The sequence below is a fragment of the Maylandia zebra genome, linkage group LG19 (assembly GCF_041146795.1).
Source record: "Maylandia zebra isolate NMK-2024a linkage group LG19, Mzebra_GT3a, whole genome shotgun sequence".
NCBI lineage: Eukaryota > Metazoa > Chordata > Actinopteri > Cichliformes > Cichlidae > Maylandia > Maylandia zebra.
Window position 1 is genome coordinate 19,707,856 of NC_135185.1, and position 14,962 is coordinate 19,722,817.

The 14,962-nt window shown below is 39.8% G+C and overlaps 2 protein-coding genes across 3 annotated transcripts in view; both read left to right on the plus strand.

The window, feature by feature from the left end:
- The window catches only part of si:ch73-242m19.1 (coiled-coil domain containing 162), a 32,804-nt gene that overhangs the window by 6,139 nt on the left and 11,703 nt on the right, over positions 1–14,962 (plus strand). For both annotated transcript variants that reach the window (XM_076877729.1, XM_076877728.1), the window contains exons 12-27: positions 327–530; positions 618–950; positions 1,078–1,278; positions 1,395–1,516; positions 1,636–1,864; positions 1,950–2,155; positions 9,749–9,902; positions 10,032–10,127; positions 10,657–10,842; positions 10,948–11,162; positions 11,333–11,471; positions 11,557–11,677; positions 11,780–11,889; positions 14,063–14,212; positions 14,313–14,360; positions 14,507–14,674. In XM_076877729.1, coding sequence (XP_076733844.1) covers positions 327–530; positions 618–950; positions 1,078–1,278; positions 1,395–1,516; positions 1,636–1,864; positions 1,950–2,155; positions 9,749–9,902; positions 10,032–10,127; positions 10,657–10,842; positions 10,948–11,162; positions 11,333–11,471; positions 11,557–11,677; positions 11,780–11,889; positions 14,063–14,212; positions 14,313–14,360; positions 14,507–14,674 — 2,682 coding nt within the window. The remainder of the gene's footprint in view (positions 1–326; positions 531–617; positions 951–1,077; positions 1,279–1,394; positions 1,517–1,635; positions 1,865–1,949; positions 2,156–9,748; positions 9,903–10,031; positions 10,128–10,656; positions 10,843–10,947; positions 11,163–11,332; positions 11,472–11,556; positions 11,678–11,779; positions 11,890–14,062; positions 14,213–14,312; positions 14,361–14,506; positions 14,675–14,962) is intronic.
- On the plus strand, positions 2,374–7,724 carry LOC143414131 (uncharacterized). Its single transcript, XM_076877844.1, has 7 exons — positions 2,374–2,387; positions 4,482–4,634; positions 4,879–4,969; positions 5,049–5,183; positions 7,279–7,394; positions 7,496–7,591; positions 7,718–7,724. The coding sequence occupies exons 1-7, from the start codon at positions 2,374–2,376 to the stop codon at positions 7,722–7,724; spliced, it is 612 nt and encodes a 203-aa protein (XP_076733959.1).

Here is a 14,962-nt window from a genome sequence, read left to right on the forward strand (position 1 = left end):
GACTGGAGTGGAAGATTGCTGCCATTTATTTAAACTAATATAATCATCCTGCTGTAAACAGGTTTCTATAAGGCAGAGTAAATCAATTTGTTGATCAATTTTTAATAAAATGGGAGAGAGAGACCTGAAGTTTAATAATCCACACTTCACTGTTTTATTCTTTGGTGCAGTTGCGGATACTGAATTGTTCTTTCTCTCGTCTCTAAACTGTTTTTTGCTGATGATCGTTTTCTTGTTGATTAAAAAAAGAAAATATATTAAGTATATCTGTCTGTTGCTATAGTATGCGAGCTCTCGAATGTCGTTTTAATTTTTACCATCTGCAGCGTGTGTCACTTGGGATGCTGAACTACCTGCGCTCTGTGGAAAGGACTTTGACCTTTGACCTGGCAGGTTTGCAGCTAGAAGGACAGGTGCTGCGCAGCACAGCAGAGGAGACGGGTTGGATGAATGTAGCCAGAGGAGGAAGAGGAGAGGCAGAAGGTCTCGGCTCTGTCCAGTATATTCACAGCACTCCTGTCGATTACAAGGTAAAAACATATATCCTCTTGCTTCAAGTGAATTTAAAAAAATTGGTTTAACTGAGAATCCAGACATTGCTTCTTACAACTGTCTAGGTCCACTGCTCAGAGTTCATGGAGTTTGCAGAGGTGGAGAATCTTCATGATTTTTACACCTCTGAGGGTCGTTACATCCACACTCAGGACCCCAGAGGGTTTTACATCATGTACGACGCTGCTCTGCAGGACCTTGTAGAGCTGATGAATGAGCTTCTCCTCATCGGCTCGCACTTCATCCACAGAAACACAATCAAACAAATTGGAAAAACTGAGGGAGTGTCAGCCTCGACAGTAGATTTCAACTCCTGGGCTGGGACAGATGTTGACCGCGTTGCTTTGCTTCTCAATTTGTGGGCATGTGAGACTGAGTTCATGGAGAGCAAAGTCCAGGTAGATTGATGGAAAAGAGGATTTGATTTCTTTTGGCTCAGTCATTTCCTGTTAGCATTGAACTTTATAGAACTACGACTGACATACTGTTACAACTGACTAACTGTGCACTTCTGTGTTTCTGCAGCTTTTAAACTGTTACTATGAAGCCTACCAGCATGCAGTGGGCACAGAGGAGAGGTTTGCATTGGCCCAAGTTATCACTGACATCATGCACAGGAAGCCACAGCTGGACCTGAACCAGGATAACTATTTTCAGGCCTACAGGACTGAGATCAGCTGCATGCAGAGCCACCAGCGGCTGATCCGAGACATTCTGGACAATCAGGTAAACACTAAATGATGCACTGGATTGTATTTACATGTGAAGCTGTGCAATGACTGTGGTCTGTACATGAGACACACCACAGTTATATGTTGTGGTTATGTTGTTCCTCTGAACAGATAGAGAGACAGCGACTGTACCTTCAGCGCATCTGGAGAAATGATCACAAAGGCTTTATAACCAGCTATGGTCGTCCACCCAACTATGTTCCCCAATATTTGGTCTCACTTGGAGGCACGAGGCAAGTTAAAACAGCTGTGGAAGACTTTATACTATAAAACATAATTATTTTCTTCTTTTAATGCTCATGTCTTTCCCTCCTTGCGTCCTTTTGTTTTTTTTTTTTGTTTTTTTTTGCAGGCCTGCTCTGATGAACGTATTCCTGCTAGAAGTTCACCCATCACTCTGTCTGGCCTCTGCAGTCTATCACGGATTGGTTCAGGCTCACACTGAACTATGTCAGTTGCACCGAGCCACGAGCATCACTGACAAACTCCACCTCGAACACAACCTTTTAGAGCAGGCACTGAAAATCTGGAACAACCAGACTTCACCAGGAGCCTCCTACAGCTCACAAATACAAAGAGATGTACATTCTTGTTCAGCGTATGTTCAGATTACTGTGTACAAAAAAATAAGCCATTTCACTAAATCCCAGTTTCTGTTGCTCTCAGTTGTTCTCAGACGTGTTTATTGAGGATCCAATTTTGGTCCAGAAGTTGGGCCTGTCACTAGTAAAAGCTGCAGAGGAGAGGGACATGAAGCAAGGACCAGACAAGCTGACAGACTGTGCTGTAGAAACATTGTCCATGCTGCTGGAGCTTATGAGCATCCGCCATCGCCTGCTGGAATCTGCCTCAGAGACGGCACATCTGGCACAGTTAAGAAAACACTCACAGCAGAGGGGCAGGGGTATTTACAATTAGAGATGGACCGATCCGATATTACGTATCGGTATCGGTCCGATACTGACCTAAATTACTGGATCGGATATCGGAGAAAAATAAAAAATGTAATCCGATCCATTAAATATCACGAAAGCACCTCACAAAACTTGCAACACGCCTAACTCACCTCAGGTTAGCACGTTGGAGCAGTATGCACCTGTCATGGTCTGGATAGCATTTGGAGCTTCGCTAGCAACCCGGCATTTCATCTCCGACAAAGTTATCCCGAGAGAAGTACAGCAAGTGTGTAAGTCCATCTCTGAATGTTTGTAAAGCATTCCTGCGTTAAGCTTAACAAACGACTGCCTCTTCTTGCTGCTACTTCAATCATGAAACTGCTTAACGATCAGCTGATCGGCTTTTCTGTCTCTCTTGTTTGCTTTTGGCCCACTTTGCACCAGAAAGAGGAAACCAGCGGCTGAACAACAGCAGCACGTTTAAGCTTGATCAGCTGTTGTTAGAATTTATTTAATATTACTTTCTACTGGAGGATCTTTTTCTACGTAGCTGACGGCTGGTAACTGTGCAGGGGCGGATCTAGCAAAGTTTAGCCAGGGGGGCCGATAGGGCATTAACAGGGAAAAGGGGGCACAAAGACATACTTTTCTTTCTTATTCTCATTTAAAATGTCTAGCTTTTAATAAATAATTATCTGACAGCCAAAGTTTTAATTTGATGCAAAATGAATAGAAGTCCATTACTGTATATAGTAACTATTAAGTCTAATATACCCTAGTAAGCTATACTACTTTTTCCTTTGGGATGGTACCATCTGTGCAGTCTGCAATTTTGTTGAAGAAAGATGTTGAATCTATTTAATATTTCTTGAAAAATAATTGATTTCTGTGCATTTTTTTTCACACTGCATCAAATTAAGGTTGATTACGGCGATTAAGCATCATGAGGTGGCGCGTGAGGGGTGGTTCCCTATTTTTTATTTATTTATTTTTGTTGTTGCTGGGAGTTGGAACCCTATTAGTTAGGTTGCTTAATATTTATGCTAAGTACTCTTTAAAATACCAGAATAGGGAGGATGGTGTAGGTTTAAGTTTATTAGATTGATCAGTATTGCTGTACTATGAAATATTTTTTTTTGCATACAGGTATAACAGAATAGCTTTAGTGTAGTTGTTGTTTTAAACTTGAGTATGAACTTATACAAAATGCAGCAAGATATTTAAAAAACAGTTTTGTTGATTAAAAAACACCATATCGGATTCATATCGGTATCGGCAGATATCCAAATTTATGATATTGGTATCGGTATCGGACATAAAAAAGTGGTATCGTGCCATCTCTATTTACAATAGGTTCTGGACCTTTTATTTAACTCCTTTTCCCCCCATGAAGATCACATTTGACAAAGTCCTTTGTACCCTTAGTAACAAGTTTTGACACCTCACTATGCATCAATAAAGAGGTGGTTTGCTAAATATTAAACAGTTTGCAGGTTTTTCAGCCAATCATCAAGTTCTGATGAAAACCCAGTTGTTTTGTTCTATAAACATACCTGACATATAACAAACTGCTCAGTTCAGAAATGAGCTTCAAAGGTTACTTCAAAGAGTTATTATATTTACACCCAAACATATCCAGCTGCAACCTAACACATTTAAGTTTTATATAGCATGATAACACAAACAACTTTCCACTTTTAATTTCCTACATTTTTACATTTCATACTTCTCTGTCGCACCTCCTTCACTACATCCACGGCTTTTCTTCCTCTTCCTCTTTCCGTCTGGCAGCTCCAAGTTCAACACCTTTTATCCAATATATCCACTATACCAATTCTGCACATTTCCAAACCATCTCGTCCTTTTGTTTTTTAACTCTTTCTCCAAACCGGTGCTGTCCCTCTGATGTAGTCATGTTTATTCTTGTCCATGCTGGTCTCTCCCAATGGAAATCTTGACATTTTCAGCTCTGCCTGCTGTCTTTTTTGTCAGTGCCAACATCCTCAAACTATACATCACTTGTTAATTTTGTAAATTTTCCCTTTCACTCTTGATGCTATCCTGTCACTGACATTTGTCTTCACCCACTGCACCTTTTTCTTTTAGCAAAAAAAAGTTTCTGGAACAATTTTAAAGTTGTTTAAAACTTTAAACCCTCCCAGGATAAGAAGAATCCAGTTTCTATTAAACTACAGCTGTTGTTAGGTTATACTGGCTCTTTGCTGATATGTTAACATTTCTGTGCAGCCAGGATTAACCAGTTTGAATTAAATGAGTAATGTAACGTAACATTTTTTCTCAGGCTGTACAGAAATGTGGCCTTAGAGTTCGGCTTTGAGGAGTTCCACCTGTATCTGAGGCCGCTGCAGTTTGAGTGTACTGATCAGAAAGTCAGAGTCCAGCAGAGGCCTTTTTGTATCACAGAAATCCTGGAGGACGACAGCTGTGTGGACAGGTAAAACATAACTACATCTGATTTTCCAAATAAATCTTCATTTTCATAATAGCTGAAAGCTGGAATTTTATTCTCTTTAACTAAAAAGTCTGCTGTATATTAAAAACCAGACATGTTTGAGAGAAGCTGTCAAAAAGATGTTAGGACTTCTCTTAAGCAATCTAGCAATGTCTATTATTTCAGCTTCTTTACAAAAGCAGTAAACTGTGTTTGAAAGAAAATTAAAGAGGACTTTCTGCTGCAGGCTCATCCCATCCCATCTGCCTCTGAGCATCCAGGAACTGGACGAGAACCAGATCAGATTTAGCTTCAGCTCAGAGGAAGCAGTTATCCATGTGAGATTAAAGTAAACATTAAGGCTTATCAGAAAATAAATTAATACACACAAATACTTTCATGTGTTGCTTTTCCTAGCTTATGAACAGACAGAGTATCAAGAACCTCCAGGTGGCGTTGGCCTGTCAGGTTACACAGAAGAACGCCTTGACGAGTGCGGTCAAACTGGCTCGACTTTGTCTTTGGGCAGAAAGTGACTCATCTTCAGCCGAGGTTTGTGTTGCTCTCTGATGAAAAGTAATTTCAACTTGGAGTATTTGCCTTTCCTGTGAAGAACCTGTCAAAATAACAGTCTTAATGACTTCTAGGGCTGAACAATTATGGAAAATAATCTAATTGCGATTTTTTTGCCCCAATATTGCGATTGCGATGCGATATGCGATTATTTTTTTAAGGTCTTTGTCTTCTGTATTATTAAACAAAGACAAGCAATACATCATATAGTATGGCCAATACTATATTACATTAATTTTAAACTGTTCTTTCCTGGAAGACAGACCTCTGTTATGATGACATGAGGTGATGCATGAATTGATGACTGACATTTTTATTTAACTTCTTCAATCACAACAGTATATTTGAACATACACAATAGTTTATTTTTAGCTTACAAACATCTGAGCATAAAGTGCTGACAAGGAACCCTGGTGTAAACATTAAAATGAAAGTCAGTACAATGTGCAGATTGCAGAAATATACATAAAAAAAAAATCAGTGGCTTTACCACACTCAGTTTTTCGACATCTGTGAACTACTAGACAGTCATTCAATTAAAAAATAATATTAAATAAATAAAACTAATAAATAAAAAATACACACATCTTACTGATCTCTGCAGTCAGTAACATTACACATAAAGTGCAAACATAATAGCAATTGTATAAACACACACACAAACACGCCTTTAAAGTTTAAAGGCGTGAAATTGGACGGTCTAGCCTTCTGATTAGCTAATCAGAAGGCTAGTTCTGATTAGCGTCACCGCTGTCTCGGTGGAGTTTAATAAACTCGGCCGTCTGCTTCTTGCTATCTAAAATATAACCAGACACTGGTGTAAATTCTCGACTGTCTCATACTTCTGTTTAATAAGTTTTCTGTTTGACGTTTAGTCAGCTGTGTGAAAACCAAGGAGGAACCCACCCGGGGGATTAATAAAGTTTTATTTTATCTAATCTAATAACTTTAATCTCAGCCAAACCGATTTACTCACGAACAAACAAAACACTGAAAAAAGCCCAACAAAATTTTTTTTAGGTTGTCTAAGTGACTTATATATTACGTTTAACCCGAGCAGCGAAACTCCGCGGTGATCTGAAAATGATGTGCCGGGAGTTGTGCCGTTCTCGGCCGCATCAGTAACCCTCGAGCTCCCGGCTAGCTGTCGAGCTGGTGGGTAGCAGACGCCTCTGAAAACGTCGAAGCACTTTTGCAAATATGGGATATCTTGATAAACCGAGCAGATATTTGATGTTTACACAACTACTTTCTCGCCTGAAAATATGTTAAAAGTTTATTTTGTGACCCAGAAAGATTAGTATGAGTAATTTTAAAACTTAGTAGCGGCCGCCATTGTTGGAAACTGGAGTTTGGCTGGGCCGCGCTATGAATTCTGGGATATGGTAGTAATTTGGACAGCCTTCGGCGCGTCGCTGTGACGTAATCGGTCTACAAATGCGGCCTCAGGAGGATGCAGCCCATGAATTTGGACATGTCCAGAGTATAATCGCAGCCTTTGTGGTTAGAAAATTGCACTTGATCATGTCGCGATATTATCGCAAATGCGATATATCGTTCAGCCCTAATGACTTCACACTGGACTTCAAATACATGATGGGACTGAATGGGCATTGTTGTGCAGGACATCAAATGAAATCATCCTGATCAGACGTTCCCTGGTCGAAATTATGTTCTAGATCCAGAGGCAATAAAAAGAAAAGCCTCAATGTGTGTGTGAAATATTAACTGTATGTGTGCTCTGTATGTGGATGGAATTGGGATAAAATAAACATCTGTTTTGTTTTGGCATACATTTTTATGGTTGTTGATTTGAAAACGGCACAATACGGTGGATCCATTGGGCTGGAAAACACAGGCTGAGTAACAATAATATGAATACTGCCTAAGGGTTAGTTAGGTCCAACATCTGAGAATAATAGTGTTTACATGCTGATTTATTGGTAATAGCATGTATTTATGACTCTTTGTACTGAACAAAAGAGTCTGAATACTGTGGTGTTATTTTTTTTAATGCTTTTATATAAACACACAGCTGTTGAAATATTTTTCTTATCTTCTTTATTAATCTCAGAGGGAAGACAAAGATGTAACATGCAACTCTGGCTCTGGCAGCCACACAGGCGGCCTGCAGGAACAATATAAATCTTTTCACTCCAAACCCTCCACAGGAACTTCCACAAAAAAGCGGTATTGACTTACAGGACAAACTACACCAGTAGTGATTAACACTTTTTTTTTTTTTTTTTTTTTTTGCTCTTTATGATATAAAATCTCATTTGTTCCTTCAGGGTGATGGGCGCATTTGTGTCCATCCAGCTGGAAAAAGTGGGTCTGTGTGACGAGATGCTGAATTCATTTGTGAAGAAGAAACAGGCCGTTGGGGGGTTCCTAAAAACCCCGGTGAGATGCACGCAGGTGGCTGAGCAGGATGATAAATGTGATTGGCTGTTCATGAAGTAAAATTAATTTGTCTCACTCTGCAGGAGGAGGCTGCAAAGATCAAAAGGGAGCTCATAATCGACTTTCTCAGGAAGTATGTTCTCTGGCATCCTTTTTTTGTTAAAACAGACAACCTGAGCTTTACTGAGTTTTTTCTATGATAGTAAGGTTCTTCAAAATGTTTTTCTCAGATTCAGCACACAAATGTCTATGCACTGTGTGAGAGCTCAGATTGTTGGATATTACCACAATCTGACCTTTCTCTTGGAAGACATTCCCTACATTCGTCAGTCCTACTTCATGATTGGACAGCCGGTTGCTGATCGTTGTTCTGACCCCAGGTACAACCTCTAAGCATTCAAGAGTGATTATCCACGTTTTATTTGTGTCCTGGTTATAGTACGGTGAAACTTGTTTAAAGAATTTGAGCCAAAATGCCAAGTTTGTGCATTTTGGTACAGATGTTTCTTCAGTTGTATCCGGGGAAGATTTTCAAACCAAGCTGTCTCCCAAACAGGATTTTTCAGCAGTTGTTGTGTGCAGATGGAAGAACTCTCCTCAACCTCTGGTACATCCCCCACTTCACTGAAGTGCTTCGCATGTTCAAAACACTTAATGTTTCGGTGAGACACTTAAACTTGTCACTGAGACTAATATTACAGCAGGTCACAGGGTGATAACTTTAGCTTTCAGTTTCTCATGCCATGAACTAATTTTAGAGCAGATCTGTTTTTGTTCTTCACCGTGTTGGTGGAGGAGAGACGCATGTTAACACTTTCTTTCTCTGGCCTTTAACTCTCTTCTGGTCTGATTTCATTAGGCATGTGATGAGGCTCTCCGTCACACTCTGCAGATCGTGTCAGCTCTTCATGGCATCATTCATTACCTGATCAGCTTCTCCAAACTGGGAAACAGACAAGACTCTTTAAAATGGGGGAGAGGACATGATGCAGCAGGGTCACTTCTGGCGGCTGACTGGGGAGGCGCTGAAAGCATCGGTAGGTTTATTTTATAAATGAAGCGTTCCAAAAGAATTGTAGTAATGGTAATGTTTAGGGATCTCTCATGCAATGCTGAGAGTGAATAGGATGGAATGACTCAAAATTGACACATGACAGAATAAATACATCTTTTTTTAATGTAAAAATTTGGTTTGTTCTGACATGACAGCATCACACAGTTGCTGCAGATTTATTGGCTGCACGTCCATGATGTGAATCTCCCAATGCACCACATCCCAAAAGTGCTCCATAGAACTGAGATCTGGTGACTGCGGATGCATGAAATATTATTTTTCCATTCTTAGATAAGAGGAGAGAGAGTTACTTTTGCCTTCCTATCGGTTCAGACTGAACTGGCCATACAACTTTCATATTCATTTAACCATCTTTGCATTTCAGGTATAACCAGGGACCAGGTGATATAGTAGGAAAGAAAAACCTGGATTTGGACAGCCATTCACACATTTGTTTTTTCCTCTCTGGGTGCTGTACAGGAACAGAGTTGCAGGAGCTCCAGCAGCAGGTTGATCATCTCTCTGATCCCAGCAACCTGGAGTCTGTCGGCCGCCTGCTGCAGCTGCGCAGGCAGGTCCTCCTGCTGCAGTTTGATACTGCTGTCAGAATCTTTGTCAGGTCAGCGGTGAAATCGTCACTTCCCTCAGCTGTCTGCTACCATACTGACACTTTCTCCATGACAAAGATATTTAAAGGCTGTTTTACTTTTTTCTTTTCTGTGTTTGGTTTTATGGTTTCCTTTGTTATGATGCAGTTTTCATTGATTTAAAAAAAAATACCAGCATTTAATAGAAAACATTTTCAAATTTTGCAAAAGAAACATGCTTTAAAAAAATAGTGTATAATATTTTAAAAACATAAAGAAAAGTATGGCTTAAATTTAGTGATTAGTTCATGTTGATGCGTTTTCCACTGCTGGGTGATGTGAGGTGTTTGGCCAATTCAAATATTTCAACAACTCAAAGCTTTTGCGGTATCAGTTTTTGTTTTTTGTTTTTTCCAGTTACTCGCCTGAAGTTTCCCTCCATCACTCTTCTATCACAGCTTAATAAACCTTAATAATGAAAGTATGTTTATCATGTCTAGGGAGGCTTTCCTCTCCTCTGGTGATGTTACTTCCTGCCAGAGTGTAAATGACAACATGGCGAACGCTCTCCCTCCAATGATTGGCTGCATCCAGACTGACGTCTTCAGTCTCACGCTGCCCGTTCCTCAACCTTTGGAGAATCAAGGCTGTCAGGTGGTGACCTCATATAATCATTTTAGAAAACCATCCTAACGTATGTTTTCAAAAAACATGAAAACACTTGAGAGGATGAGAGGAAATGTGCTCTGTCACGTCATCTTTCTGTGCCTTTGTCTGCTGCAGGCACAGAGGATGTATCCATGGAGGAGTTTCATAGCCTGTCATGGACTGCTCCCTCTTCATGTTTGGGATGTCCTACCTACTGAACACTGCATGCAGGTTCACCACCTCATATGCTTTTTTTTTTTTTTTTTCACCTGTTAATGGTGCTGATGAGACTTGGTAGATTTGGTCTTGTGTATGAATCATGTTTCCAACCAAAAATATATTTTGCCATCAATATGTCATAATTCTGGAAGTTTCTTCCTGTTAAAAGGAGTTTTTCCTTCCCACTTTCACCAAGTGCTTGCTCATATGGGTTTTGTGATTGTTTGGATCTTCTCTGGATTATTGTGGAGACTTTACATTAAAATATGAAGCACACTGAGGTGACTGCTGTTGTGGTGTGACACTAAACAGATGGGACCTCAGTATTGTTATCATTAAGAGAAAAATGCTCAAGTAAATTCATGATCATCTGCTAAAAAGAAAGTCGTTGTATTTCCTATCTTTATTTATACAAATATGGGTGCGGACTTCTTTCTTGTATTGTCCTTAACCAACTACACAGCTTTGTTTGTTTTGGTTTTTTTAATGCATCGTTAAACTCTCCCAGTGATAGTTAAAAAGATTTCATGGTTATTTGCAGCTCTGTTTGAGCAGCCTGAGCAGTCGCAGCAGACTGCAGGCCAATGCTGCAATCCTTGGGGTGTCCCTGCTCATGGAGGACGTCCTGAACGGTGGAAGAGAGGCAGAGCCTGTTCGTCTCCATGGCAACAAAGATGACCTTCAGCATAGTGGCACACCTAATGAAGTAGCGACAGTTTCTAACAAGGTCATACCAGTGACGCTTCCACATTAGGGTTCACACATTAGTGAATAAAATTGTAAGTAAATTACTAAGATTGCTGATTTGGTAACTATTCCTTTTTTATTGCAGGGAAATAAAAGCTGCAGTGAAGATGATGAAGAAGAGGAGATAAAGATCAATTCCTCAAACCTTCAAGATCCAATCAGAGTCCAGTCTGTGCTGAAAGGTTTTCTCCTGCTGACAAAGCAGCTGGAGGTCTTCAAGGAGAGATGGGCTCTAAGACGTTTAGGCGCCGATGTCTTCAGTACACCTGCTTTGTATCAACAGTTTGTAAAACTTTACCGGTAATTAAGGAATATCAAAAATCAGACACTCAAATAATGTTATTTACTCATATCAGAAAATAATTGTTTTTGTGACAACAAAGTTAATGTTGTTTTAGGATAATGTAAGGTATGCTTAGGTCTTTCTAATTCAATCATTGTTTTACAGCAATTATTCACTTTGTTTTTAGAGATGAAATCTTTTACCCCAGTATGAGAGCTCTGGCTAAACAAATGGATAAAGAGCATCACTATGAGGTTTTAATCTCTGGCACCCAGTCTCTTCTGCCCCCTCCTGGAGCTTCAGAGGTTGATGTGAAAGCCTGGCAGGTACAAGCACAATGAAAACTGCACAATTAAATCATCATGTCATAATAACAAGAACTTATAGTGCTGCAAAATCTACTTTTTCCAGCTCCACCTGCTGATGGAGAGCACAGAGTGCAACATGATTAGAGCAGTGCAGAGAAAGATGAGCAGAGAGCTCACACTAGTGCTTTCAGAGAAAACTCAACAAGATAATCGGCTCCCCACAGGTGCGCATAAACACCACTGAATCTACCTTTAAATACCCATTCAAAATATTTTTACTATTAACTATATGATTGCAGTTACATAATGTTTCCACATGTAAGCAGAGCTGTGGAAAAGAAGTCAAATGAAGTACAGTTTGTCCCGTGAGAAGCCACAGATGGTGGAAACATTCATCCAACAGCTGATGCAGGGAGCTGAGCAGTCGGAGGGAAAGGTAGGGAAAATACCCACTGATGCTTTGTTCTCCCCTAAAGTCTTTTAATAATGTGCTGCTACTGTTGACAGGCTTCTGATTACTGTGTAGGATCTCTGCTGAAAAAGAAACTCAAACCTGTGTATTTTATCTACTTGCATTCATTGTTATTTCAAATGTGGGCTTTATAATGCTCTTAAAACCCTGCTCTGCTAAGGCATGCCTTCAAAAACACACTAAATACCTTAAATGCTTGCTCTACAAAGGCTGCCATTTCTCCTGAGCTGATTATACAAGCTGGTTGCACTCCAGCGCTATCATTATCATTTCTAACAGCCCCAAGTACACAAAGTATTTGGAAAAACATGCAAAATGTGCTGCTTATTCCTATCATTTCCAGTGCACAGGAAGAAAGTGAAGTTGTTTAGTTAACTGCTTTCCTGTCCATAAGAAGAGGAGAAAGGAGTGGGAACATGCTCAGTTAATTATGCAAACATGTGGGACAGGGAACATGAGGTGTTGCTTGGTATCAGCTTTAGGTAGACGTTTTATTTGACAGGTGTTTGAGAAATTATGTCTTATTTTAGAAAGAGAAGGTAATCAGTCCATTTCCACCAGGTTTCTTCTTCCTCGAGTCTGCAAAATAAAGGTGGCAATCACGTTTCCCACAGAGGGTATGTGGAGTAATGTACAAACTCTTTTTAAAAAGTTAAAAATTAAGGGGAAGTTTTCTCTAAAAGCAACATTTTTACATGCAACTAAATGTTTACAAGCTGCTGTTGTGACCAGTAATGTCTTCACACTTGAGGTAATGAATGCTATGGTTATTCAGGCCTTTTATTGATTTCTTTGAACTGTTCCTACAGCAGTTATAAGTGGTGTTGAAGGCTCTTCAATAGCTTTTAACTTCACAACATGTAAACTTCTCATCAGTGATGACAGACGTGACAATGATTGAGCTATTTGTACGGTGGCCCTGAGAGGCCAAATGGACTGCAACTTAAGAAAACACCAGCAATAAGAAAAACGCTGCAAAAGCGCACAAAACACAACAGAAATGGGGAAAAACTGAAATAGGAAAAAAGAAAACAGATTTCTAAAAGCACAGAGGAAGTGTGGAAGTTTCTGGGGAGACAATAACCCAACGAACCAGTTGCAGGAACCCAAAACATGCTAGGTGTGTTTTATCATGATTCATATAATACTGATGATGGATTTTTAGGCTAATAGTTAGGCTAACACACTTACCTGTCATCTTTTCTTTCCTCACAAAAGTGATAGATCCCCCACTTCTTTTAGGTGTCTCCCAGCGCAACACTTTTTCCTATTTCTGTTTTTGTTTTTCCTATTTCCGTTGTGTTTTGCGTGCTTTTGCAGCGTTTTTCTTATTGCTGGTGTTTTCTTAAGTTGCAGTCCATTTGGCCTCTCAGGGCCACCATATATTTGGCCTAAATGACAAGAGATGTGTTTGTAGGAGTGATTGTGATGCTTTCTAACCTAAGAACACAGTGCCAGCTGTCCAGCACGGTGGTGGTAGCATCATGGTCTGGGGGCTGTTTTGCTTCCAGTGGTACTGCTACATCACACAAAGTGGATGCAATAATGAAGGAAGAGGGCTAACTCCAAATTCTTCAACTATTGAAAACTTATGGTAAAATGGTAAATGGCTTGTATTTGTGTAGCGCTTTTACTCATGGGCTGCGCTTAAAAGCCAGGTCCATGCCAGGAAACCAACAAATTTAAATGAACTCTACCAAGAGAGGTGGTCAAATACACAAATACAACAATTACACCAGAAACTCATCGATGGCTTCTAAAAGTGTCTGGTTGAAGTGTAACTTTGCTAAATGACATTTAACCAAATATCAGTGGGGGTCTCTGTATATATTTGACTCTGTATGGATAAAGAAACCCCTTCTTGTTTTTATGCTCTACAATAATTCTACCCTGGAAAAAGAGCAGTTGAAAGACATCATTAAAAGCCTAAAATTACGATGACATTAATTTCCTTCTGACTACTCTTGTATCTCTTTCACATGTATTGTGTGAAGAAATGCCAACACATAGAGAATATAACAGTGCAGCTTGTTGACTATTAAAACTTATATCCCAAAGAATGGGGGGAATAGAGTATTAATGCAAGTTGCTAAACTTTAGATATTCATTAATAATACTCTTGGTTTTCTTTTTTTAGCTGAAGGTCTCTCGGGATCATCTGCAGCAGTGTCTCACTCACCTCGGCTCCTCAGTGATGGAGCGAGAGCGCCAATGCTTTCTGCTTTACTCACAGTTTTATGAACAAATCCTGCAGCAGCACACTCAGCTTCTGTACCAGAGAGAACAGGTACATGTGTGGAATATCTTTTTATCGGAGTAAATATATTATTGGCAGTTTATATTTTTAAAAAAATGAAATCTATTATCTTTTACCATTTTAACTGCAGGATTTGAAAAGTCTGAAGGACGCTCAGACAAGTAATTCTCACAAAGAGGTACACACAGTGATTCCCATCTGTAGCCTCTATGATTTTGTGAGTTAGTAGCAGAAAAGCAGATTTGAGCTGCTTTAGGAATGTAAGTCATGTTTGAGATCGAGAGCTTTCAAACAAAACTACTTTTGAGCTCTATTAATCCACAGGTGGCAGATTTATGCCGTGGGATGATGTTGGAGGTCTCAGCCCTGTGGGCCCAAGTTGCTCACCTGGAAGAAGAGAAAATTAATTTAGAGGAACAGCTCGGCCTCACATTCAAAGAACGCTACCACCCTCTGGTCCGACACCTTTTCTCTACCTGCATCCAGTTAAAGGTGAAAGAACAAGGCCCCCTGTTAAAGGGCTACAACAAAACTTTCACCCTCGACATCCAAATGTTGTAGTAGAAATTAAGACCCATCAGACGAGTTTTTTTCACTCTTCTGTGAGATTATGCAAATTTTAGCCTCCGTTTTGAGTTCTTAGCTGGCAGAAGTGACACGGTGTGACTCTGTAGTTTTCACCAGTTTTGTGTTAGCAAGTAGCTGAAGTGGTGAAAACGACAAAGTGGCTGGTAAGTGTACTGTTTCTTTATAACTAGAATATATACTTGCCCTTTTCAT

Excerpts from the sequence above, each read along its gene's own strand:
- LOC143414131 (XM_076877844.1), top strand. Across the intron at positions 5,184-7,278 it reads GTGACTCATCTTCAGCCGAG|AGGGAAGACAAAGATGTAAC; the intron begins GTTTGTGTTGCT and ends TATTAATCTCAG. Across the intron at positions 7,395-7,495 it reads GGAACTTCCACAAAAAAGCG|GGTGATGGGCGCATTTGTGT; the intron begins GTATTGACTTAC and ends TTGTTCCTTCAG.